The sequence below is a fragment of the Cyanistes caeruleus genome, chromosome Z (genome assembly GCF_971803275.1).
Source record: "Cyanistes caeruleus chromosome Z, bCyaCae1.hap1.1, whole genome shotgun sequence".
In the NCBI taxonomy this organism is placed as follows: domain Eukaryota; kingdom Metazoa; phylum Chordata; class Aves; order Passeriformes; family Paridae; genus Cyanistes; species Cyanistes caeruleus.
In genome coordinates, this window is record NC_141732.1 from 41,145,597 (window position 1) to 41,171,568 (window position 25,972).

The window sequence follows — 25,972 nt, forward strand, 5'->3', positions numbered from 1 at the left end:
CCACGGAAATCTCTAGGTTCAAGGTAATCTTTAGGTTTATAATGCTGTTTGTAGGTTTGGCAAAGTGATTAGAAAGTGATTATGACTGGGACAAAATAAAAATCGATGGTTCTCTTTTTATTGCAATCAGTGACATCTGTCAAAGATGTCTCAGAAGAAGTTGGGGGATGTAATTTATTCCTTTGTGAGCATGATAAAAGCTATACTGTAAAACCATGGAATAGTCCTATCAGAATTTGATGAAAATTCTGAATTTCTGAAAGTTGGTCCTCAATCTGGTAAGGTACAGAAAGCAGCAAGGATATAGGCTGCCAAGAGACTTTCTAGGAGGCCTTGATCAAAAAAAAGAGCCTTGAAGAGAAGGAAGCTTTAAAAGTTAGGTAGCAGCCTTGTCCTATGTTCAAATTCAGGTGGCAATGGCTCTTTGCTTGATATAGAAGTTTCTGTTCCTAGAAGAAACCTTGCTAAAAAAGCCTTTCTTTAATTTTATGTTTATAAAGCAAACACATAGTAGACAACGCAGCAGCAGCTTACCTCTGTTGTGCAAGGAAAAAAGCTATAAAATTAATGAAAAATTATTAGAAAATTATGTAAGATTGTATGTTGATTTGTTTTTTTTTTAATAATTGTTGCTTAAACAAACATAGAGTCAAGCATTCAGCATTTTGGACTGAGTGGTAAGATGGAGCTAGTCTGAAGTCATTTTACAGCATCCTTTATGAGGCAATGGATATTTTCTCTTATTTTCAGTGATTAAGAACTATATGCTTTCATTTTCTGCAATCACTTTGCCACTTTTTCTGGTACTCCTGAGTCTCTGTTGTGTTGCACAAATGTATATGCATAAATAGGTCTAGATGGGGCCAGAATTCTGTTGCAGAATTTTCCATACTGATCTTTGGCAGCTAAATGCTGTTAGAGCCACCTCAGACCTTAGAAGAAAATGTCAAATAGAAAGACTTTATTTATCCATCTAATATGCTGGATGAGTAATTACTTTTGCCTAATAGGGTTACAGGAGGGAAAGCCAGGCATACAAGTGGGGATCATGTTTAATTACTTCTCTGTTGGATATCTTACTTCCTCTTTTAGAATACAGGTAAATTTGTAAATTCAGTCTGAAATAGATGCTATTTTTATTATTTATCTCTGTCAAAATATCCAGTCATGCCAACAACATAAACAATACAGCACATAAACTCACAGCTGGTTAACGTTCCAAAACCAACTTTCATAGTCTTCATCTGTAATGAGCAAAAAAACTGCAGAATAAGGCCTGTAAGTTTGTGTTTCATATTCATTTAACAGCTTCAATCATTCCAGCTCCTAATTGTGCTCCTAGAATTTATTACCTGTGGCAGAACCATTTTCTCCTCAATTTCTTTTCAGTGTATTCTACTTCTGGCAAGATGAGCATGATTCTTGGTCTACAGTCCTGTGTGCATTAATAGCTGATCACTACAGACTACCAATTTCTGGAGTTGCCATCTTTGCATGAGAGGTGGTAATTTAAATCTTATTCTTTACCAGCTAACAAGAAAAGACCAGACAGATTGACAGTCAGCATGACCATGTACCTTTTTAGATTTGAAAGAGGTGTGAGGAAGTTTTGTGCATTCCTAGTGAATACTGTCCTCATAAGACTCCCCTTAGGACAGACTTCACACAGACATAGTAACACAAAATTTCATACAGACTTTCAAAGAAATGAAGTGGGCAAAGCAGAGTCTGAGAAGTTTGAAGGACTGGTTTTGGGGTTTTTTTTTGTTTGTTTTTAGGTTTGAATTTCAATTAATAATATTTTAGAATAAAAAAAATTAGTAGTAGTCACATATCTTAAGAAAACCCATGTTTTAATCTATCATAAATAGCTTAAAATTGAAAACATATTAAAATAAAGGTAACTTATTTAAGAATTACATTAAGTGATTATGTAATACCTAGCAAATCAATGTTTTTGGTAATCCATGATTGCATTGTGTGTTTCTTCTTGCTGGGTTTTTAAAATGTGTATTTATTTCAAATGTTTGTGCAGAATTGTATGTACTTGAAATACAATTACCAAATAGCAGTACTCTTTAAAAATACTTACAAAGCTTCTTTACTTTGTGATTTGAAAAAAATGAGATAACGAAGTGTGACATTTATTAATATTTTAAATACAATGTGAATGACATTTTCATTTTGAAAGTATTAAAAGTCTTTTACTCACTCTGTGTTATAGGAAGATAATTTGAAATATTGCTTGACAGTTGAAGAATTACTTCCATTTTCTGACAGATCTAAAAATATTTACAAATGATACCATATTGAATTGTCATGTCCTTTTCCTGTGCTCATTTTGACATTACTTCTGGTGAAAAGCTGATAATTTCCCTAACAGAAGCAGTCTTCTTTTATAATTAGCATGATCATTGATTTATTCAATGATGACTAAGGTTTTTGGGTGCAAACAGTTCCTTGTTTTAAAGAGAAGGTGCCTGTTATAAGGCACAGATTATATGTTAGAGTGATTTAATTCATAGCTTTTAACATAGGTTAAAAGCTGTCATGAAGTATGAACTACCAGCTTTCAAAGCAAATTAGATCTCAAGAATTATAAACTTGAGAATGATCTCGAGAATGAATGAGTTGACTTCTGTGGGCATTTCCTATTTCTGTGAGTGGATCACTCAACATCACATGGAAGGACCATATGAACTGATGAAGTGTTTCATTGCCTTCCTTTCCCCAAATGTTCATCTGCCCCCAGTAGTTGTAAGAGGCACTGGTGAATTACTTTGTAATTGTTCAGTTAATTATATTGTATTGCTATCTAGAAATTTGTTTCTAACCTTTGCTCTCTCAGTTCTCCAAGGAAATCACTCCTCGCTGAATTGTGATCAGGCATCTTTGTGTTTGATCTTTATCTTGATTTATTTGTTTCCAGATTTTGGCCTTCCTTAGGAAATAGAATGAAGTTTCTACTGCAGCACGCACATACTGAAATGCACTTATCAAAGGGAAGGAATAAGCTGTTCTCCACTGTAGTGATAAAATGTTTTTTAAACTGTCTTCAGTAGAGTGTCCCTGTGGTCAGATGTCAGCAACGCTTTTATTATTTCTTTTTGCCTTTTATTTATGAAATTTGATAGCACCTGAAGTATTGTTGGCATTTACAGTGAATTGTCAGTTAAACTATGTGCACTTAAAGGTTGGTTGCAAATGAAAGAGAAAATGGCCCTTAGTAGAATTACTTTTGTCTAATGCAATTTGTATTTATAAAAAGGAGTAAGAATAATTTTACAAATATGCATCTCTGCAACTTTACCTGTCCTTAATTCAGCTGGGGGAAACATTGAGACAGATTTTTGTGTTTGTTTCAATAGTCACATGATAATTATTTTTTTTCCCCAAGAATCCCTACAGGAGACTAAATAAAAAAGTAAAAAAAACTAAAGATGAGCCCATTAGTAGATTTCAAATTTAAATATACATCTGAATTCCTATAGGTTCTCATTTAGTTAGATCTCAGTTTGAATGTTTTTCAAAAAGTATTTCAGAATCAGTTCATCTGTTCAGCTGCATTGTTTTCTCAAGGTGTAAGAGGATAATTTTCCCTTTCTTGATAATTTTCTGCCTTGCACTTTGCTTTTTTTCCAGATGTACCAAGCAGGTAGTGATGCAAACTAAATTTATCCACTTGAAATAGCTTAATTTGCAACCATTCTACAGCACCAGTGTGCAACAAAGGCAATTAAAGATGTTACAATGTAAGCAAGATCCTTTAGGTTGAAATATGACAAAAAAACCTAAAGCAGTAAACATTAATTTATCACATTCTTTCCTAGAGATTACTGCAGGCTTCTAAACATCAAAAATAATCTAAAAATTTGTTTGAAATTAAATCTCATGTCACAAACATTTAGTCAAAGAACTAGCATTCTTATTTTTAAGATTCTGGTAAAAGAAAAGAGTATTTTATGGAGCTCTAAGTTCCACAAGCAAAGTCTCCCTGAAAAAAAAAAATTAAAAAAAATCTTTAGTTATTTTCTTTTGCTACTATACAGAAAGTCATGATGATCCATCCACAATTTTGGTTTAAAAAATGGACTGTCTCCATTCCAATCTGGAGGGTTTTTTTTTTCCTCTTAGAAAAGCTGTTCCCACCTGGTCTTTTTTTGAGTATTAAAGCTAATTAAATAAAAATTAATTTCCAGACTACTGTTGAGCAAAGAATAATTTAGCTTGAGAGAAATGACCATCCATGTACCTGTAGTCATTTGATCATAATTTCCAGTGCCATGCAAAAATGACTTTCACTGTCTCTCATTCTTCAAGCATTTCATAAGTGTGAAATGTTAATTGAGTGTTCTGGAAATTATGATATTAGAAACTGGCAACATTTTTACTTTTTGAGAGTTGTGTGGCTTCATTTTTGTCTCACAAGCTTGTTGCTGGCATGAGATCCTCCTTCTAGGAATACCAAATGAAAACAGAATTTATTGGTTCTTTCATTTAAGATGGATTATTTTTAACATAAAGAAACATCCTTCATATGTATATTCAATGCCACTTTATCCAGAAAGCAGTTAATTATTGCAAGAAAGTGGTTGATTGTTTAAGGTTAAATGTCTTGCAGTATGGATTTTACAATCTATGTGAGCTTTAACTCGTTTTCCTTGGTCTGTATATGCTTTAACCCTTATTGATAAATGTATATATATAAATGTATATATAGAGCAAATGTTTGCAACCAAATGTTTGCTATGTTTACATAAACTAAAGAGATTAGCATCACAAATTACCAGCTTTATTCCCATATATGGTCACCACCTCTGAAGAAGCAGAGTTATGGTTAGTGATGTCATGTGCACTCAGTGAAATTTATTCCCATTTATACCATGTAAAGTCTGATTTTTGACTATTAGAGTTGAAAAACTGTAAAAGACCTTTAAAATTTGAAATTCAGTGCTATGTTCACCCTGCTGCATCCTTAAGGTATATACTTTTGGGTTCTTACTTCTGGGTTATGCATTTCTTACATACTGTTATAGCCTTAGCACAGAGCTAGATCTCAGTGCTACATGCAGTAACACTAGGGACTAGGGACTCTGCCTTTCTCTGAGGGAAATCAATACTAGTGTAACTTGGACTTGGGATACAGGAGCTGGGACAGCTGAAGTCAAAACATTGTCAGTTCCTGATACAATTTCTTTTTTTTTATTTTATTTTCTTAATTTTTTTTGTTTTTCTGTCTTTTTACCTTAGCAAACTGAGAAGATGAAGTAAAATATGCTGTGGAGGATATGTAAATTTATAAATTATAGCAGATTGGGTTGGCTGCCCATCATGTGTTCCATATTGCTCTCATTGCATGCCAGGTTTCCTGTTCCCCGGTATTTGCTAGTCATTCATTTGTATTTAAATGCACAGAAGTACCAGAAAGAATGAACTACAATTACTTTGCTGCTTAGGTTATCCAAATACCTGAAGTCTGTGTCTGAAATGAATTCTCCATATGATAAATAACTAGGAACTTGGTTTTATTGCATTCAGTGTGTATTTTAAGACACATCCTTGGGGCTCAAATAGAGCACTCCAGTAAATATTCCTAAGTGATCTAGTAGTATGTTTACAGTGCAGACTTTGCTCTCTGCATTTCTGAGGCATCTGATGCCTACTAGAGCAGTAGGCATTCATCTAGTGAATGCCGATGTTGCAGGAAAACTGGAGCTCTACTTTTGTATTCTAAATGTTCTTAATAGGAAGTAATTCCCATGTATTTTTACTAATCCCTCATAACTACTGAATACAACCTTAATATGTATTTGCTGAACACTTTTGCACAGAATTAGTGTTAGTATACAGAACATTCTTAGAGCCTCATTGTTCACATCATATACAAAACATTTAATCTCAGTGAGTTTCTTTGGCTTTTCATTTCATTTTACCTTTCATCAGAATAAATCTAAGAGTTTGGGAGTTGGTTGCTTTTGAAGGGTTTTCTAATTATCTGAATGGCAAGCCCTGTGTGGAAAGTGAAATTTGCCACTAAGGTTTTTGGTGAAATGGATGAGATATTTGACTAATGTTGTAGTAACTAAGAAACGTTTTGTGATGTTAACTTGATATTATACAGAAGTCTAAATCCATAACTGGATTTAGGGGTTTAAATTGAAAAAGAATTCATTTATAGAAATTTCTCTAAAGGTAGAAATCATGAGACATCATATATGAGAAGCCACAGAAATAATTTAGTAGGAAACCTTTTTGAACTATTTTATTATTTATTATCCTTAGAACATAAGAGTATTTACTGTGCCATTTTTATGTTGCATAGTTAATAAAGTTTCTTTCTAATAATTTAATTTCATTTCAAAGCAAGGTGTGAAATTTTATGAAAAGAAAATGTATGCTGTAATATTAATAAAGTTTTGGGGTTTTTTCATATTGCTTTGAGCAAACTGAATTCCCACATACTGTTTTGACATTTCAGTGGATTTCATACACGGCTGTTACACTAAATGTATTTTAGTTATAAATTGACTGAATTACCTTTCTGGTAGTCTCTGGGTTATGTCATACGTTACAGAAGTAGAAAAGTGAATTGTGATTCCTACATAAATTTCATACAATCAGAGCTATACTATCTGCACTTTTTTTCACCCCCAATTTTGGCAAGCAAGTATGTGGCATAAACAAGTCAAACATGTGGCTGCTCTTTGAAAATTCTTCATAGCATTTACCAAGTTAATTGTTTCTAAGTGTATAAATTCAATTTTATACTCCAGATTAAATACCACTAGTAAAAACATTAGTTTATGTACAAGAGTAGTGATTAAACCTCAAATTAATTTGAAAGTAGAAAAGACAGTTGGACTTTAGCCGAGGTTCAAAATTCAATGTATTCATATTTTACAGATTTTTTTGAAATGGATTTATTAAAAAACAAGAGAGGAAAAAGTGAAAAACTACCAAAACTACTTTGGTTGTTACCTTCTGAGATCATCTCAGTTACCTTTGGAATATCAGAATCTAAATTCATTGACTATGAATCCATTTTATAAAAACAGTATCTATAATATTAATTTCAGATAATGAGTAAGCTTTAACTCTTTCTAGAGTTGTTAAAGATTATGTAGAATTCCAGAAACACTATAATGAAATACATTCATATTTGCAATTTTCAGGAATATCTCTGAGGTCCATATGATTAGGTATTAATAAATAAAACATAGTAGATTCATACTACATATTGGAATTTTATAAGAAGAATGGTTATAATTTTTAAAGGGAGAATGCTGTGCCTAGTTGTGTCAATACAAGAGCTCCCTCTGATGGTGACAAGTTATTTCACATAGAATTTTTTACTACATCTGAATGAATGAAAGGAAATAAGGTAGATGGGAGAATTCAAAACACCTTTGGTGGTTTACAACAAGATTTTTTTTTTTTAATTTATTAGTCCCCATACCACATCATCTGGAAAATTAACTACCTTTTTATTTCAGCTATATTGAACATGAAAGGAAAAAGAAAGATAGACAGAAAACACCTGATATTAAGTACAGTTTCAAATGAGCATGTCTAGGTGTTGATAAACCTCTTTTGACAGTAACTGTTCATGGGCCCTAGATTCATACATTTTTATGCACCCCTCAATGCTAATCCAACTGCTACTACTGTAACATGAAAAAAAAAACAAAAAACCACAACCTTTTTCCATTAGCTTAATTTAAGATATTGAAATTTTCCTCTTCTATATTAATATGAAAGCAATTTTTTCAATTTTTTCTCAAAAAGAACAAAATCCTCAACGGAAAACAGAAAAAAAAGAAAAGAACCCCCCAAAATAAACCCCAAACAAAACAGAAAGGCAGAAGGAATATCTAGAGTCCATTTACAAATATCAGGTGTTACCTTTGACAAATTAATTGGCAAGTGTGGTCTCATCCTCTTTTTGTCCCTTAATTCTGGAGCTGTTCTTTTATATAAAGTACTCACACAGTGTAAAACAAAAAAAAGGGGAAGAGCCATGACGGTGACTAAAACACCAAATATAAAGAAATAGGAGAAAGAAATATACTGAAAGAATATTGATGCAATTTACCCACTATCCTGTCTCTGAGTGACAGTGATGGAAAGCTGTAAGTACACTAGTGCAGTAGTGGGGATTTAGGTGTTACAAGCAGTGAACATTGACTGGAACAACAATTTATATGGTTTTCTGACAAGTTGTTTTGTTTTTTTTTCTGTTTATCTGGTCTGTATTAATCACGTTGTCATTATCATGTGCTGTCCTTTTCTAACGAAAGACATTATGAACACTTCATGAACACAGATTTGTGAGTATGTATAACTGCTGTGTGTTTTGATCAATTTAAGGTAACACAAGTATATTTCAACTGTATCTTCAAACAGCTCAGAGAGATCTAGTGAAAAATACAGTGAATAACTTATGGCACAGGGCTTCTCACTATAAGGCCATAGTTAGTATTTCATATGAAACATATCAGCATGCTTTTATTGTTTATAACCTATAAAGTCTTAAAAATCTATTAATTGAACCTCTATGATCATTTTTTCCTGGCTATAATTGCAATGTGGGCATCTAGGAAAGGTGGAGTATTCTCTGGTAAGGGTGAAGGACTTTCACGTTTTTTCACTTTAACTGAACTTCAAACCTGTTGACTTTCAGGAGCAACTTCAATAGGCTAACAATAACTCACCAAAGTGGTAATAGGATGAGAAGGATGAGTCTGAGTGTTTGAATTCATGTTCAGAAAACATGTCAGTTGACGTGTACTTGTACTGTGTACTAAGTTATTTTTTTACTGAGATGTAAATAGTTTAAACTGCTAAATGAACTTCTATGTAACTTAGAAGTATTGGGTGGAAATGGGAGAAGTATTTATCTGGAAGTGTGATTTTTATGCAGTAGTTTGTACAAACAGTTCCACATTACTTCACGCTGTTTTGTTCAACTGCTTTTTCTGGTGTTGGTAATAGAATTCATAAACCACATGATGAAGTTAGACCCATCCAGAGGTACACTAGTACTGCAGTTTTTCTTCTTACAAAACTATTCAGGTTTGGTCCTGCTCCAGTACTTGTCATTAAACTGAATGGGGACTTGCAGCTAAGTATAGTTATATATATTTATATATATATATAAATATATATATAAATATAATATATATATTATATATATATATTATAATATATATAATAATAATTATAATATATATAATAATATAAATATATATAGTTATATATATTTATATTTATATTTATATTTGTAATATTTTTAATAAATATATTTACTGCAGTGGGTATACAACATATGTAAAGGTTTGGGCATATTATTTAGTATTCTGTTTTATAGTGTATAAATAGTATACATATATATATGTATATATATAGTAAAAGTTATATTAGTAAATAAGTACCATGTCCTTTAGGTTATCTGAAGTACGGGTCCTACACAGTTTCATTTCTGGGGGAATTTTGGATTGTGAGAAAGTTTTGAGCAGGATGCTTGTATTATCCCTGGTCAATGCTCACGTGTGCTTTCTACGTAGAGGATGGACAGAGAAACCAAGGACATTTTTTAAAATTTGTCTTGATGCAAGCCTACCTTCACAAACATTCTGAGCTTGCCAGTGCCCTTCTGTGGACAATACTTAGCTTTACCAGTGCAGTCCAGAGTGCATCTGTTATTTCTGACACCATAATACACTGAATAATTCTGTTTTCAAAGCAGGGTTAAAGCAGCTTTAGATTTGGAAATTACTGGGTTAGAAATAGAGTAGGATGGTTAAACCATCTCAAACCTAAAGTTTGAGAACAGTTCAGGCTCTCAGTTCAGACCAATACTTTTACTTCATGGAATAAAATATGGTGCAGAGAGTTACCTCGTTAGATATCTATGCTGCTAAGTGGCCCTGTTACTGCAATATAGTATTTCAGTGTTTCAAAAACTGCATTCTTTGAGGAAGATGATATGCTTTCAAGCTATTAAAAAAACCCAGTATAATATAGTGCCTGTAAATGCACAAACTAAGATTCAACAAGCAGTAATATTGCATTAAGTGTATAACCCTATTAATATTGATGCAAACAGTGTTTATTAGGTGCAATTATTAGGTCTGTTATTCCTATTAACTGAGGGCCACCTGCCATCTTTTTAACCATTAGATGTCTGCGTAGGTTGTGATGACTCTGCATAATCAAAAGTAATTGCATGTTCCCTATACATGATTTGGCATAAGAATGAAGTGATCTGAACAGTCTGAAGAAGGGGGATAGGAAGAAAGAAGCTCATTATATGGTTATAATTCTATGTTTTCTGGGTTGGACCATGAAACAGTAATTGTGTTCTACTGTAAAGACTGGACTGTTTTGTCATGTTGAATATAATTCTCCTCTAAGAAGCTTACAGACTGCTTCCATAGGTTTTAGGTACTGCTTTAGTACTGTAGTCTGGAGAAAAAGCAGTCTGATTTAGTCCTTTCTTTTTTTGAAGAGGATTTAGACTGAAAAAATCACAAAATATGTATTTTAACCTTTAGACTGTTTAAAAAAGCAATAAAAACCTATTTAATACTCAACACAATTGATACATTCTAAAATGTGTTTGTCCCAGATAAAAGCTTTGTAAAATTACTGCAAAAAAATACTGGTTTCTAAACTGGCCATTCTGAATGGTGTTAAAGGAGTAGTCTGAAGTACTTTCAGGTTATTGTTGAAGCCAGAACCCAAATTTTAAATTAAGACAATGCGGTTTAAATATACCCTACATTAAAAAAAATACAAAAATCAAGCCATATACACCCTGTTTACAAAACTAAAATGAATTTTTATGAGGTGGCTGCTGTCCAAAAACAATTTTGCAAAAATTTAAATCCTAACTGAACACTTCATTTGCTCACAATACTTAAACTTCTGGGGCGTGGTTCTGGTTCAGTCAACAAACTAATTGGCACTTTCATGGACAGTTATATTTGTTTCAGACTACAATTTGGATTTGAAGGGACAAGAGGTCTGGAAGGGTCTCACCCTCCAAATAGTAGGTCACCTCTGATTTTTGTTATAATATATTTCAACCTTTACATGCTGAGTTAGTGGAATTACAATGCATGGAGTTGAAAGTGGACATTCAAAGTCACTAGCTCTCATTGCTTATTGCTAGCCTAACAGATTAGCTTCAACAAGCCAAGTCACTAAATGATCTGGTTTTTATTTCAATTGGTTAGTTGGTTTGGTTGGGGACTTTCTATTTTTTTTTTTTCCCCTTTGAAAATTCAGAGATTAGAATTTATTGAAATTTTACTGGTACAGAAGAGAGAAGGTGCAAAGATCTGTGTAGAGAAAGATAAACAATGAGTGAATAAATAAACGGAAGCTCATCTCTGTTTCTAAAACTTATGGAGAGAAAAGCTACATACCTAAAGATGTTGGTTGCTATGTAGTTCTCCAGTTGCAACATCTGTGGCTTATAGCTATGGTAACAGCACTGTTCATACAGCCAGAAATGTGTAATCTTTTAAATACTGCTCATCTAAATATTTCAGAGAGCTGTCAGATATTTGGATTCAAAATGTCTGAACAAATTCTTTCTGCTTCACATACCATAAACATGTAATGACAAAAAAGCACCACACAACCCAGAGAAATCAGAATATATTCTCCAGTTTTTAGTATGCTAAAGTTTATTATTACAACTCTTTTTTAAAACTTTCTTCTTTACATTTCTTTGTCTTTTTGTTTTCTTTATGTAAGAAAAAGGGAAAGTAATTTTATCAGTTAAATACTGCAAAAAAAGTTTACTTCTTTCACCTTGGTAAAAACTGAAATAAAAATTTTCCTTTTTTTAACAGGACAGTGAAACACATTTCTTTTACAATAATTTGGATTCTTTAGTTGGAAAAAAGTCTTTTATTACCATGATCTGTCAGTATAAGACTATTTTAAATACAGCATATTATGCATTTGAAACAGGCTTGCTAAGGTTAAATGAAATCCATTTAACCTTTCAGTAGAAGGAATTTGTAGACATCACTCTGTTTTCTTATGCTAAAGTGTTATACAGAGCCATGAAATGTGAGGATATTCTACATGTTTTTTGACAGGAATGTTTGTGTTTGCAGGGTTTGTTCACTGAAATTTTAGAAGTTGTTAAATACTGTGCTGAGTGGAGCAAAAGCACTAAATACACAGATGAGTTAACACCTTGTCCAAAAGAATAGTCAAGACTGATTCATCAGATGTTCCGATGAAATTCACTCACAATTGCATTTTATTCCTGTGCTTGACTATTTGCCAGATGAAATAGAAATAAAATATATAAAATGAAAAGATACTGATCTTTTGGATCACTGTGTATGCTTCCATATATTTCTGTATTCAATATGGATGTGGCTGATTTCTTTTTGGTTTTCTCTAGGCCTTTTCTGGAAACACAAATGCAGACAGTGTCGTGTACTATAAGCTTCAGCATTCTATTAAAGCAAGATTTCTCCGTTTCATACCTTTGGACTGGAATCCAAATGGCAGGATTGGAATGCGCATTGAAGTGTATGGATGCACATATAGTAAGTTTATTTCTGAGTCAGCTAAATGAAATGAATCTTCATCAATGTCTTTTCCTACCTAAATAGCATTTGAAAGTAGATTTCTAAGATGAAATTTAATCTCAAATAAAACTGATTTAATAAGTTTATGTTCATACTTCACTATTTCTACATCAACTATCAATATGTGGTGCTTATTTTCCAGTCCTTTCTGTATTGGAATGAATGGTGTGGACATAATCCAATAACTGATTTAATGCAAACTCTTTTTTTTTTTTTCCCGTAGTCCTAAAAATTGCATCTTAACGTGGTATACTTTCTATCTATCTGAAGGCCAAAATATGGGAAATGTTTACAGTTTTAAATCTATGTGGTCTTGATCCTGAGCCAGTAAGAGTACAACTAGATGCATCTGCAAATAAAAAATTGAAGGACACTTTGAAGTTTTTATGTATTTAAGGGATACTTTTAGAATAGCTTTTGTGCCCTTAATAACTGACATAAGCCTTTGGAAGTAGATTGTGTAAGTGTTGTGGTTTTATTGATCTGCTGGACAGTGTAAATATTCCTGACATCTTCCTGATACAGTTTCTCATCCCTGGATATTTTTTTATAAAAAAAATCCTCTCAGTAAGATTTTTCCTGCTTTTTATTCTTCACATCTTAAACAGAATTTATTTTAAGCAACTTCTTTAATTGTTTTTTGTGCATACTTTGATCTGTTTCTTGTTTTGGGTTTTTTTCAACTTCCATACTTTGTATGGTTAATCTCTTTTGGGTGGTCTCCATATATCTGTTTTCTATTGCCGTGCATTTGTATCTGACTTAAAGTGTATATCAGGGAAACATATCTCTGGGCTTTCTGTCTTAAACTTGACTTTGTAACATTGGTAAAGGTAATGAACTAAGGATATTGAAAATTTAAACCTGGATGTAAGAGATTAAAGCACCTGAGAAATCAGGTAAACTTCCCCATCCCAGAAAACAGACGTCTCATGCCAGGAGAAGGGCCTGAAAGGCTCACACAAAATTCCTCAGTGACAGCTGCCTTGAGACTGGGAACATGATTTATGATTCCTAGAGCAATCTGAGAAAATGACCTTGAAAACTTGACTAAATGAGAAATATTACCATGATTCAACTTACCCTCAACTCTTTTAAGTACCAGAACAGCCAAAGTTTAAAGATGGAGACTGAACAGATAAATTTTTCATTCCCAGCTAAAATCTCATCTGAGTCTTCCATTTGAGGCCTGATTTCTGTCTACATGATGGGACAATGGTCTTTTTTCTCTTTAAGCTTAATTTTAAAATTCATTGATAGTCACCAACTTTGCTTCTTCACTGTTCTTTGCCTTGAGCATGTGATAATATTTAAATCCTTGCTCAGTTTTGCTCTTAAAATCCAGATTTTAATTATTTACATTCACTATCATAATTTTCTCTGTCACAACTTGCAAGATTCATATTATGTCTGTGTTCTGTGTCATGCCTATTGCCCAGCAGTGGAAAACTCTATGAGTCTAAAGAATAAATAAAGAAAATATCCATGCAAATGAAATAAGAAAACATTTAGAATAAACAGCTATGAAATTAAAATATTTTTGTGTAGCCATTAACTGTTTTTGACGAAGATTATATTATATTTTTTTTGCATTTTACATACCGGGTACAAAATTTATCCTATAGATAGCTTATGGAAGTAAATAATCTATAGTTGTCCTCTAAGATGAGGATGAAATTAAAAGGATTATCTACTTCATCCATTATTTACTATAATGCAGCATGTGAAAAACAAGACGTTGTAAAAAAAAAAAAGTAATTTTTTTTTAAGCTGGTTAAGATTTTTTGTGAATTAGTGATATTGGGTGTTGTAGAAATGCTTATTTTCCCTATCCTATAAATACTATCATTCCAAATGAATTGCAGGCCTCTTATCTCTGTATTTATTTTGAACATCTACTGGTTACCAAGTGCTTCTACTAGCTAAATTCAGTGATTGCCATTGAAGACAAACCAGGTGATTATAGATTTATAGTTTTTAAAAATATTTAAAAATACAAAAGTTTAATTCTTTCTCTCAAATATTTTTGTCTATTTATCAGACACAATGAGGACATGTAGTTATTATTACAGTATTTATGCCTGGCTCTTTTTGAATGACTGTGTACTTCTTAAAGCAGGACCAGAATAAAAGAAAAGCAGAAATGCCAATAATATCTACTTTAGCTTTGAGTCACATGTTCTACATGTCCCATTTTCTCATCGTTTCCTTCAGGGAGCTCTCACTGGGTATTAGATTTTAAGGGTAAACTCTCTTTTCATTTACCATCAAGTATGTGAACTCTGTTCTGTATTCAAGCGCACTAATTTCATTCTTCAGTCTTTACACAACTAGAACTAAACTTCCAAGAATACAGAATACAGGGAGTAGATCTTTCTACTCCATAAAGTGATGTGAAGAAATGCATGTCTCTATGTCCTAAAGAAGTCATTACCATCTCAGTGAAGTCATACTTGCAGGGCAAATTTTGACAGTATTTCAAAATCTGTTTCCAGTCAAATGCCTACTCTGAATAACTTTGCCTAGTATTCTCAAAAATATTGCTTCCCCTTTAATTACAGCCTCAGTGAGGCTTGGTAATACTCATGACATTTTCCTGTAGGATGTAGCAGATTATTGTGGGTTTTGTTTTCCTTTTTTTTTTTTTTTTTTTAATTTTTTTTTAAATTTTTTTACATGCAACTCCTTTTCTCCTATACACTGTGTAATCAAGGACTGTCACATTTAGATGTCTGTAAAATATGCATCCAGGCAAGTCCTTCCATTTTTGCCTCAGCATTTATGGAGTAGAAGGGCCAAATAAGGGTAGTCAGTTACAGGAAATGTTAGAAGAGTTCCCCTGCATTTTTTTTTTTTTTCCATTGAGTTCTCCCTCCTCACTCTGCTGTCTGCAATGTTTCTTGTTTTTTTCACTCATGTTCTATATTCATTTAAAAAAATGGAAGGGAGGAAAGGAAGGTGGGAGGGAAGGAGGAGGGAAGGAGGGGGGACGAGAGGGAGGAAGGAATGAGGCAGGCAGGCAGGCAGGAAGGCAGGCAAGGGAGGCAGACAGGGAGGCAGGGAGGGAAGCGGGGAGGGAGGAAGGGAGGGTCGGTTTTCTACCTCAAGGTGTTTGACCTGCCTTTATGTGAACTGATAAAACATCTGCTTGTGCCTTGACTACACTGCAAATACTCTATGCTGAACCTCAGTCCAAAATCTGTCGGAAGCCTCTGCCTGATAGTTCTTTCTATTTAGTGTGTACAAAAGAGAACAATGAATCACTACTGACATTTCCTGCATCTTGTTCCTGAAATGCCACATTTTGACAATTAAGCCATGTAAAACACAGTTCAGGTTAAGCTTTGTCATGACACTAAAAAAAAGAGATCTTAGAAATGTGTTAAGCTTAAAATTTCCACTCTTCTTTACAATACTCTCTTATTTCATCTTCTGAAAACCAGTAGTCTGAAAAATACAAAACAAAGAAACAAAAATGTAGGGATTTTTTTGACATGGTGGGCAGAAAGCAAGGTTTAAATATGAAAATTAAAAATATATTAAATTGTAGAACTGGAAAATAAATATATAATGTACGTTGCAAATTGTTAGATATGTATGTTATGATACCTAACAGTAAGCACTGCAGATACTGCACAAACCCTTTTGCACTGTTCTCTATCAGTTCTAACTTTATTGAGGCTATTACAGGATTTCCTTCCAGGCTGAAATGTTTAAAGTCAACATCACAGTTACATCAGTCCAAAAAAGACTTCATATCCTCTTCATAACTGGAATAATGGCCTGTTGGTTTGCATTGGTTTAAGTTCTTTTTTGTTTTTGTTTTTTTTTCCTTTATAGAACACGAGCATTGATTTCAATTGATATAAAGATTTTAAAAAAAATTCAAAGATATTTCAGCTAAAACTTTTGCTCAGGATCACTAGGATTCTTGGTCCTGTGGTATGTGAGGCTTCCAGAATTTCCAGTTTCTCAGGGGCATTTAGTGATTTTCAAAGATATTTTCACAGTGTACTAAGAATTTACGTCACATTAATTTAAGGAAGACATGTTGCAAATTGTGGAAACAAAAGATGAGTGCTCATAAAACAAGTTCACCTGTTTGTTTCTTTTTCCTTTTTACAACAGTAGAGAAAATCCATGTAGAGTGATTTTGAAGTCCAGCAGCTACTAGAAGTGGCAAGTAGTTGGTAAATAAGTGAGGAAAATCTTATGCTACCCTGGATATGTGCCCAGAGCCTATTTATCCTTACAACCCTGCAGGACACCCAAGCTGTCTTTCTTGCAACCCTTTAAATATATTTCTAGGGGTAATGCATGGATGGTGAAGACAAGACCTGTGTGAGAAATGTTATAAGAAATTTGATTGCCATCTGCAACCCTTTCACAATCTTCATTAATTCATGGGGTGAGGGCAGGGACAAAATTTAATTTTGTTTATTTTTAAAATTTAGACATAGAAGATTTTGCTTCTTAGGAGCTAGTGCTGCAGAATAGTGTAAGAGATTTTGGAGGGCCATGTTTTTTATGTTCTTGTCCCGGTAACTAATAAGAGGAGTGTGTTCCCAATCCTACAGTTATTGCCTACTAAGAATATCTCTAGTTAGCTGGTTTGGTAGATGTATATAAATGTACAAGTGGTCTTATTGAAGTTTTTATTGAAGCTATTCTACATCACATTCATTATTTTAATTCAACATTAATTCACAGTTTTGCTGTCCACATTCATTCAATGACAAAATGAAGTAAAATAGTTAATCTATGATTCATACTTAGGTAGAATGTCATATTTATTCATTGTACTTTTGATAAATGATTTCTTCATTATCAAGATATAAAGAAAATCAAGAAATTATATTTAAAAATACAACGGCATTGACTTCACAAGAGCTTTTTGAAAATGGAATATAAATTACTGAACTAAAGTGTAAGAGTGAATTTGAATTAATTTCATTTCCATGCTGACCATATGGAGAAATATTTTAGTGAAATTACATAAAGTTAGTAAATAGATAATGAGTTTCCCTTGACTTGCAAGAAGTTAACCAGTCATATGAAAAACAACATTATATTTTATTGAGTGTCCTTTACATCTTCATTCACTTCAGAAGTGTATTTTTCAAGGATAACCTTTTTCTTCATTACATATGAACTGTGAATACTCTAGAAGCTTTCTATAATGTTATCAGTTCCTTTGTGTGTGTGTGTGTGTGCGTCTTGTTCAATCTCTACTGATTTTGATGGATATTCTTTTTTATTATTGATACAAAATCATTTAGCCCTGTTCCCTTCCCGAAGGTCAACAGCAGCCTTGTTTTTGGTTGGTTTTTTTTTTTTTATCTTGATTTTGTTCATTGGAATGAATTGTGAATAAATTAATAGAGATTTTTTCGCCTAAGAATACAAGTAAAAACAGAAATGGTGAAAGTACTTTATAGTTCCAAGGAAAGGAAGACCTACCTTTTACCTTTGAAGCCAGATCTATTCTCACATGGTTTTATTATCTAGTTATTCCATCATCGTTAAAGCACAGCAGTCCTAATATACGGGGAAGAATAAAGTACAATTTACAGTGCACAAGTGGATCTAGAGATGTTAGTGATGGAACTTCATACCATATTGAAGTAACATGCAACTGTTTCTTTTAGACATAGCATTATACATTATCTTTCATTTCTTTACTTCTAGGGTCTGAGGTGGTTGGCTTTGATGGGAAAAGTTGTCTAATTTACACATTTAATAAAAAACTCATTAATGCACTGAAAGATGTGATTTCTCTGAAGTTTAAGACAATGCAAAGTGATGGAATTCTCCTCCACAGAGAAGGACAAAATGGAGACCACATCACCATGGAATTAACTAAAGGGAAGCTGTCCCTACTGATTAATTTAGGTAACAGCTATAGTCTCATAAAGTCTAATATAGTTATTTGGCATTATTTGACTAAAACTTCTCTTTAAACTGTTAAGTAGATTTTAATGTATAAAGTATGATAAGCTAGCAGTATATTTTTGAATAATTATATTTTTGAATGAAATTAATAGTTTTTTATTTTTCTTCTTTCAAGGTGATACTAAAACTCATCCTTCTAATGCCCAAGTTAATATTACGCTGGGCAGCCTTTTGGATGATCAACACTGGCATTCTGTTCTCATTGAGCATTTTAACAATCAAGTAAACTTTACAGTGGATAAACACACTCATCATTTTCATGCAAAAGGAGAATTCAGTTATTTGGACCTTGATTATGAGGTGTGAAAATTACCTTTCCTTTATTACATTTATTACCTTTGTTATGCAAATGCACTGAAACAGGCAAAGAAAAAATAACTTAAGGAAGTCTGTAGTCCTTAAGACATTGGGGATTTTCTGTCTGTTAAGGGAATTAATCAAAGAAAAAGAGTTGTTCTTGGAGTACAAATCTTCCACTAGACTATCAGCTCAGTATTTTCAAAGACCATCTTTTTCATCTCAGAATTCATTATTTTTATATCTTTGTTTCAGTAGAGCTGCAAATGTGATAAAAAGTATTGTAAACATAATGAATGAGACCCAACTCAATGCTATTATTTAATGAATATTAATGTTATGAATATAAAACTTGATGAAAATTGCAATATATCATCATAAAACCATTTTAGAAATGTTTTATAGCAAGCCTTAAATCCCTACTAGATCTGAAAATTGTACTGTGAAAAAATCTTGATTGTACAAATAGTAGATTAATGAAAAATAGTAGGTGTAATATGCTGTGAAATTTTCCTGCCTGTGGTTAAAAATACCACTATTTCACAGTTGTAATGTGATGACTGGCTGCTTTATGTTTGCCCTATACTGTTTGTTGGATAAGAAAATGAGTGATAGAGCAGAATGTCTGGAACCCACAGACTTTATTGTACTCATTCCAATTTTTAAGCATTTTAGAGTCAGATGTCATGCTGTTCTGTGTCTGCATTACTCCAATTCAAAAATGTCTGCTCAGAATTTCTGAATGTAAATGATAGTATCAAAGTTCAGAGGACAGTACTAATTAAAAAAAAAAATGAGAATGAAAATAACTGGTTGACAAATAGGTATCTTTTACTATATCAGTCAATATTGCAAATTAAATTTTCATCTCATCCAGATACTGTACTTTGAAGTATAGTTGCTAATACAAGTAAAAAGAAAGCATAAAAACATTAAAAAAGAACTATTGTGTTTATAATTGCGTTTCTGACTATAAATTTTTCTTAATTTAATAAAAATGAAATATGATAAATTTTATTTTGGTTGATTTTTTGGGGTGAAATTATTTTAAACATTGAATAAAATTTAAAAATTAAAATGTTAATAGTTTAGACTGACCTTTTTTACAATGTTGTCCAGAATAGCTTTGAAATATGTGAGCTCAAATGTTCACTTATACTGGAATCCTATTTCTGATGGTGTCCAACAGTTGAAACATAGACTAGAGCAGAACTAAGGTCACCCTTGTGGCTATGCTTTTCTACAATAATTTACAGCTCTCTAGCAACTTTTGCCTTAGGGCAGAGACGTATTTAGACAGAATGATATTCTTGAATTTAGTAGCTCTCAATGGGTTTTTATTTTTATTAAATCTTCCAATCTCTTTCTGAAACTAAGTAATTTTACAGCACCATACAAAGGAACTGCACAGCCTAGGCATTTTTAAAGGAAAAATGTACCTCCTTTAGTTAGTTTGGAATCTGTCCTAGAATAATGTAATTTGATGCACTCTTGTTATCTGTTATGGTAGTTATGGTGTGCACAGAATGGAGAAGTTAGACTCAAATTTTTAAAGAAATTGCTGCTAATTTTCTTCTCCCTTTTTACACTGTTTTGCCTAGTTTCCATGTACTTGGCCTTTTCCTTCTTCTCATTGCTTTTGCAGCTGTAATGGACCCTGAAAACTGATTAAAGGCACTGCAAAGAGACATCAGAAGAATAAAAAAACCTAAAAATCAAAATGTCAAAATAATTTCCTACATACATCTAACTTGATATAGCCTAATTTTTTGTTAGCCTATTCTTTTAATATGCAGATGTGATACAGTGAAATACACAAGAAGTAGCAGATTCGTTATAGGGCCAGTCTTTGACTTCTGCTCTTACAGTATAGTCAACTTCTTTCCTTAGAAAATTACTTAATAGTATTATTGATTTCTTTTCTCTTTCTAAGCTCAGCTTTGGAGGGATCCCAGTGCCTGGAAAATCAGGGATATTATCACGCAGGAACTTTCATGGGTGTTTTGAAAATATTTATTATAATGGAGTGAACATTATTGACCTGGCCAGGAGGCATAAATCTCAGATCTACATTGTGGTAAGAGATTTATAGTTAAGAAAGAATAAACAACTAAAAGAGAAATAGATTACAGCCACTTTCAAATTCAATCTGTTAGCAAACATTTCTAGTAAAATCTATGTTAGGTAATGAAAGAAAAACTAAGTAATTACCAAGTTGGGCTATTTTTCATTTCATGCTGTATAGACTCACCCTAGTAGAAAAGGCAGGATGCATTTTATTCTTGAGGTCTTTAGCTGATATTTAGCTGTGTCTGATATCAGTGTTGTGTGCTATCTAACTGGATGAAAAAAGTCAATGAGAAACAAGATGCATGAGAAACCATCAAATCATTGGCTTTGTACCAGAGTAATAAGAATATGTGCCTGGCTAATAACATCAGCAGTGCATTTTAAAAGTTATCCATTGTTGAGGACACTGATCAACTTTGCTTTGTCCAGAATATTATAATTTTGATAGATAAGTTCTGTTTTTCAGTTTATACTGACCTTTGTCTGAAGACCTGTAGTTTAGGTTGATAGTTTTAATGCATTTATTGTGACATGGTCAACAGTCATATCACCCAAATTTTTACCTTTTATAAAAACAGTTCCAATAACAAAAAAATGTCTCTGTGTTACAAAAGGCTTTCTAGAAATTTTACTAAGTCCTTTCCTCTTGGTTTTGAGTTTTTTCTTCCCCTAGTACAAGGTTCATCTCTGTTTGCAACATGTGCTTATTTAGTAGCAGGAAATGCAAAAGCATGATAGAAATCAGCTCAGAATAATTAAAAATATATTAAATGCTTTCATGATCCAAATATTTTAATTTGGATTTCTGTTCAGAATATGAAGAATCAAATTTGGTTCTCTGTCATAGATGAAATGGATGAGAAAGATCTCTTCTCATGTGAAATTCACCTGAAATATTCCAAAATTAACTAAGCTGGTACCTCTGCATATTATTCTGTCCATGATGCTTGTGAATACTGGGGAATGGGCAATTATAGTAGGCTCTGGGTGGACTAGTGGAAAGGGATCTATGAATTTATCTGCAATAAGAAATTTAATTATTTTCATATCAAATGTTTTAAATTGTGCTAGTTTCAAAACTATTTAGGTGACATTTCATAATGTAAATACTATAGAAAGAACCTCTGTTACCAAAGAATCCCTGTTAAATAGGCACTTTACTGGGGGAAATCTGGAAATGGCCAGCTTTTAGGATTTAACCAGGTTTATTATTCTGATGAATACCTTTTTACTATGTCTCAGTTTAGCTGACTATTCATTTCAATACAGCTGAGTTCATAAGACAAAGCTTTTACTTATTTATATATTTTCCTTTAAGAAAATGAAAACCCATAAACTTTAATACTTTGCCACACCAGGGACTAGTAAGCATTTTTTTTTTAAAATTAATTTTAAAATACTTAGTGTGTGATCAAATTTTATGTATGCTCAAAAGTTTAATACCTCTTAGTGTTGAACAGAAATTAAGTGTACTTTAAATTCCAAAAACATTATTCTTTATTAATCTTTTTGCAGAACAAATTAGTTGTAGTTCAAATGGTGTCAGCAAGTCATTAGGTCAGAGTGCCCAATGTATTACTATCAAGCACCATAAAGTGTTAACTAACTCTGACATCAGATGCAAAAAACGCCTTATTCCCATTCCAGATTTCTTATCTGCATAAGTACAAGTACAGATGCAGGTTACTCTCAGAGTTTCTCAATGAATTCAGCCACAAGTTTACCTAAGAAACAGTTATTTCAGAGGAAGGTAAGCACAAAATAAATGCTAGGTGCATAAATCCAACTCATCATCTAGTCGATATGGGCCTGCTTGAAAACATATTCCCTCTTAATTTAAGAAGTATGTGTTGTGCATTTTTAAGTAGCAAGGGTTTATATGTGGAATTTTTCTGTTTGTGAAAACAAATACTGGAGTTGGTGGACATCTCCAATTGCATTAATTTGGAAATTGTTTTTTTCTTAAATTTAACGCCATCTCAAACAGTGAGTGCCAGCTCATTTTTCTCTTCATACAGGCATTTAGACCTACATAATCATTTACATGCAGTCAGTTGCATGGCATTTATTTGTCACTGAAGAATTTGTCAAGTCCCTAATGCTTATTGAGACTGAGCCAAACTAGGAACAAAGCAGGTCTTTCTAACTCCTGAAGTAGCATTAAATCAGCCTCCTAATTTAGGATCTTACGTCATTCCCTCAAAGGTCCTTGCCACTCTTTGTGCAGGCAGATGAATCTATTCTGGTCAGACAACTATGTTAACATTTCTCAAATTGGCGATGTTCGTGTTTGATTTTTAGACTAATACATTCAAGTACTGTGCACCATGTTTTGAAACTCTACAGTTTCCATGGAGAAGTTCTCATGACTGTTCCTAATGCCATATTTGTTTTATTTCTTTCTAGGGCAATATGTCCTTCTCGTGTTTAGAGCCACAGGTGGTTCCTGTTACATTTCTGAGCTCCAGCAGTTTTCTGGCACTGCCAGGCACATCAGGGCAAGACGAAGTATTTGTCAGTTTTCAGTTTCGCACCTGGAACAAGGAAGGACTTCTATTATCCAGTAAACTGCACCACTCTTCAGGTGGATTCCTCTTATATTTGAGTGATGGCAGAGTGAAAATCAATCTTCATAAAACAGGAAGAGTAATGAGTGACATCGCTGCAGGTAACAAAAATGAAGAAAAAAATTCCAAGGTTTCTCTGCATGAAAGAAAGAAAAAAATTAAATCTTATTTACTTAGTACTTGCTTTCTTGACTTATTTTTATGATTAGTTTGTGTGCAGCTGTGCTTTACTTGTGGGAATTTTACACCCAATTATTTCTAAATGCTTTCTTTTTCCACAAACATACCTATTCTTTTTTTCCCCGTGAGTGAGCAGAAATTACTTGCAGTAATATAGACTGAAAAATTGAGTCCTTAGCTTAACATGCATACAATATGTACAGCTCATGAGTATAACCTGGGAAATCTAAGCAGCTTTTTCAGTTGTGAAGTGTAAGAAATTTAGTCTCTTACTGTGTCAAGCTAAGCCATTAAGATGTTTTTTGCCATTTGTCAGTACTTTCAAAAGGTATTAAGAAACTAATTTTTTTTAAAGTTGTACATCACTATAAATATGGCATCTATTATTTTCTAGAGTTTTCAATTGCAGAGATGTCCATTAAATAGGGACAGTGGATGTCCAATACCAGACTGTATTTCAGAAAACTGGGGCATATTCGAGTCTATGGTAAAAAAAAAAAAAAAAAAAAAAAAAAAAAAAAAAAAAAAAAAAGGAACTTGAAGAAAATGAATACCTGAGAGCTAAAGGGTCACTTTTGTATTTAAGTACTGAATTAAGACTAGATCATCTAGTTTTGGTAGTGCACTGCTAGGCATCCCACAGGGTAAAACAGATTTTCAGAATGTTAGTACCTTCTAGTTCTCTAATGAGTAATTTTACCCCTGGCAAACGAATATGTCAAGACAAAACGATGAAGCAACTATAGTGATACACAGTCACGTTAGAGAGTATTCAGTTGGGATTCTAAGTAGATTCCAATTTTAACTTTCTGCCTGGCAGGAATGGGACTCTTTCACAAAGAGTCTCCTCAGTTTTCCTGACTGCTCTTGGAACTTGATGTGAGAACAAGACTATTGGCCCAGTCAGGAATCTCCATTTTTCAGGAAATATGAGACCGAGACAGAAAAATTATCTCCACCTTTGAAGACTTTTTATAAAATGCTGAGATCCAGTAACATCCCATATAATAATATCATCACCATCACCTAGCAGAACTTCATCAGTATTGTAGTATTCTCTGGCAGTTCATGTATCACAGCTACCTAGAGCTTCTCATTATTTATGCAAACAAATTAAATTCTGCCCTTGTAGATGGATTACATGATGTGATATGCTGAGTTCTAAGACAGGAAAAACTGCATGATAGAGATTAGGTGGATAAAAGGGGTTACAAGGAATATATGAGTATGAGGAAATTGAGGCTGGGGTTGGAGTGGTGTCTATATGGATAAAGATGACCAGAGTCCAGTAACTGGAAGAATATATTGTAGAAGCAATGGTGAATTTGGATGCAAAAACTCATTTATGATATCCAAAACATCACTTGATCTTTGATTTATTTTGACCCATACACAAGCATATATTTTCCATTTCATATTCACAAAGCAGAATATTATTAGTATAAAAGAAGCCAAGTTAGTTCCAGGTATGTAATGATAAACAAGTGAGAAATCTCCAAACTATTTATGATCAGTATAAAGACAAAATAAGAATGAACTGATCTAAATTGTTCTCAAAATTTCTTAGGCAGCATAAGGCAGACAGAGTGAGCAAAGCAGAATCAAGAAGGACAAAGAAACAACCACAGGATTTGAGTATGAGGTCTCCTTAATCATCATTCTATGCTCCTGTTTCTTTTATATTGATTCTTGACTTTATTGGCTCTTAATAAGTGAAAATGTCCTTGTAGGGTAAAGGAGGAGGGAAAGGTGTGGGAAGGAAAGGGAAAGGGAAAGGGAAAGGGAAAGGGAAAGGGAAAGGGAAAGGGAAAGGGAAAGGGAAAGGGAAAGGGAAAGGGAAAGGGAAAGGGAAAGAAGGGAAAGGGAAAGGGAAAGGGAAAGGGAAAGGGAAAGGGAAAGGGAAAGGGAAAGGGAAAGGGAAAGGGAAAGGGAAAGGGAAAGGGAAAGGGAAAGGGAAAGGGAAAGGGAAAGGGAAAGGGAAAGGGAAAGGGAAAGGGAAGGTGTGGGGAAAGGAGGTAGGGGAAGGGGAAGGGGAAGGGGAAGGGGAAAGGGAAGGGGAAAGGGAAGGGGAAAGGGAAGGGAAAGGGAAGGGGAAGGGGAAGGGGAAGGGGAAGGGGAAGGGGAAGGGGAAGGGGAAGGGAAGGGAAGGGAAGGTGCGGGAAGGGAAGGGAAGGGAAGGGAAGGGAAGGGAAGGGAAGGGAAGGGAAGGGAAGGGAAGGGAAGGGAAGGGAAGGGAAGGGAAGGGAAGGGAAGGTGCGGGAAGGGAAGGGAAGGGAAGGGAAGGGAAGG

The 25,972-nt window shown here is 33.4% G+C and overlaps 1 protein-coding gene across 23 annotated transcripts in view; it reads left to right on the plus strand.

The window, feature by feature from the left end:
• The window catches only part of LOC111941807 (contactin-associated protein-like 4), a 207,361-nt gene that overhangs the window by 115,590 nt on the left and 65,799 nt on the right, over positions 1–25,972 (plus strand). For 13 of the 23 annotated variants that reach the window (XM_086866886.1, XM_086866887.1, XM_086866891.1 and 10 more), the window contains 5 exons: positions 12,428–12,575; positions 18,306–18,509; positions 18,685–18,869; positions 20,800–20,943; positions 23,343–23,604. In XM_086866886.1, the coding sequence (XP_086723012.1) occupies positions 12,428–12,575; positions 18,306–18,509; positions 18,685–18,869; positions 20,800–20,943; positions 23,343–23,604 (943 nt within the window). The remainder of the gene's footprint in view (positions 1–12,427; positions 12,576–18,305; positions 18,510–18,684; positions 18,870–20,799; positions 20,944–23,342; positions 23,605–25,972) is intronic. The other 10 variants (XM_086866901.1, XM_086866900.1, XM_023945019.2 and 7 more) reach the window with 2 other exon arrangements.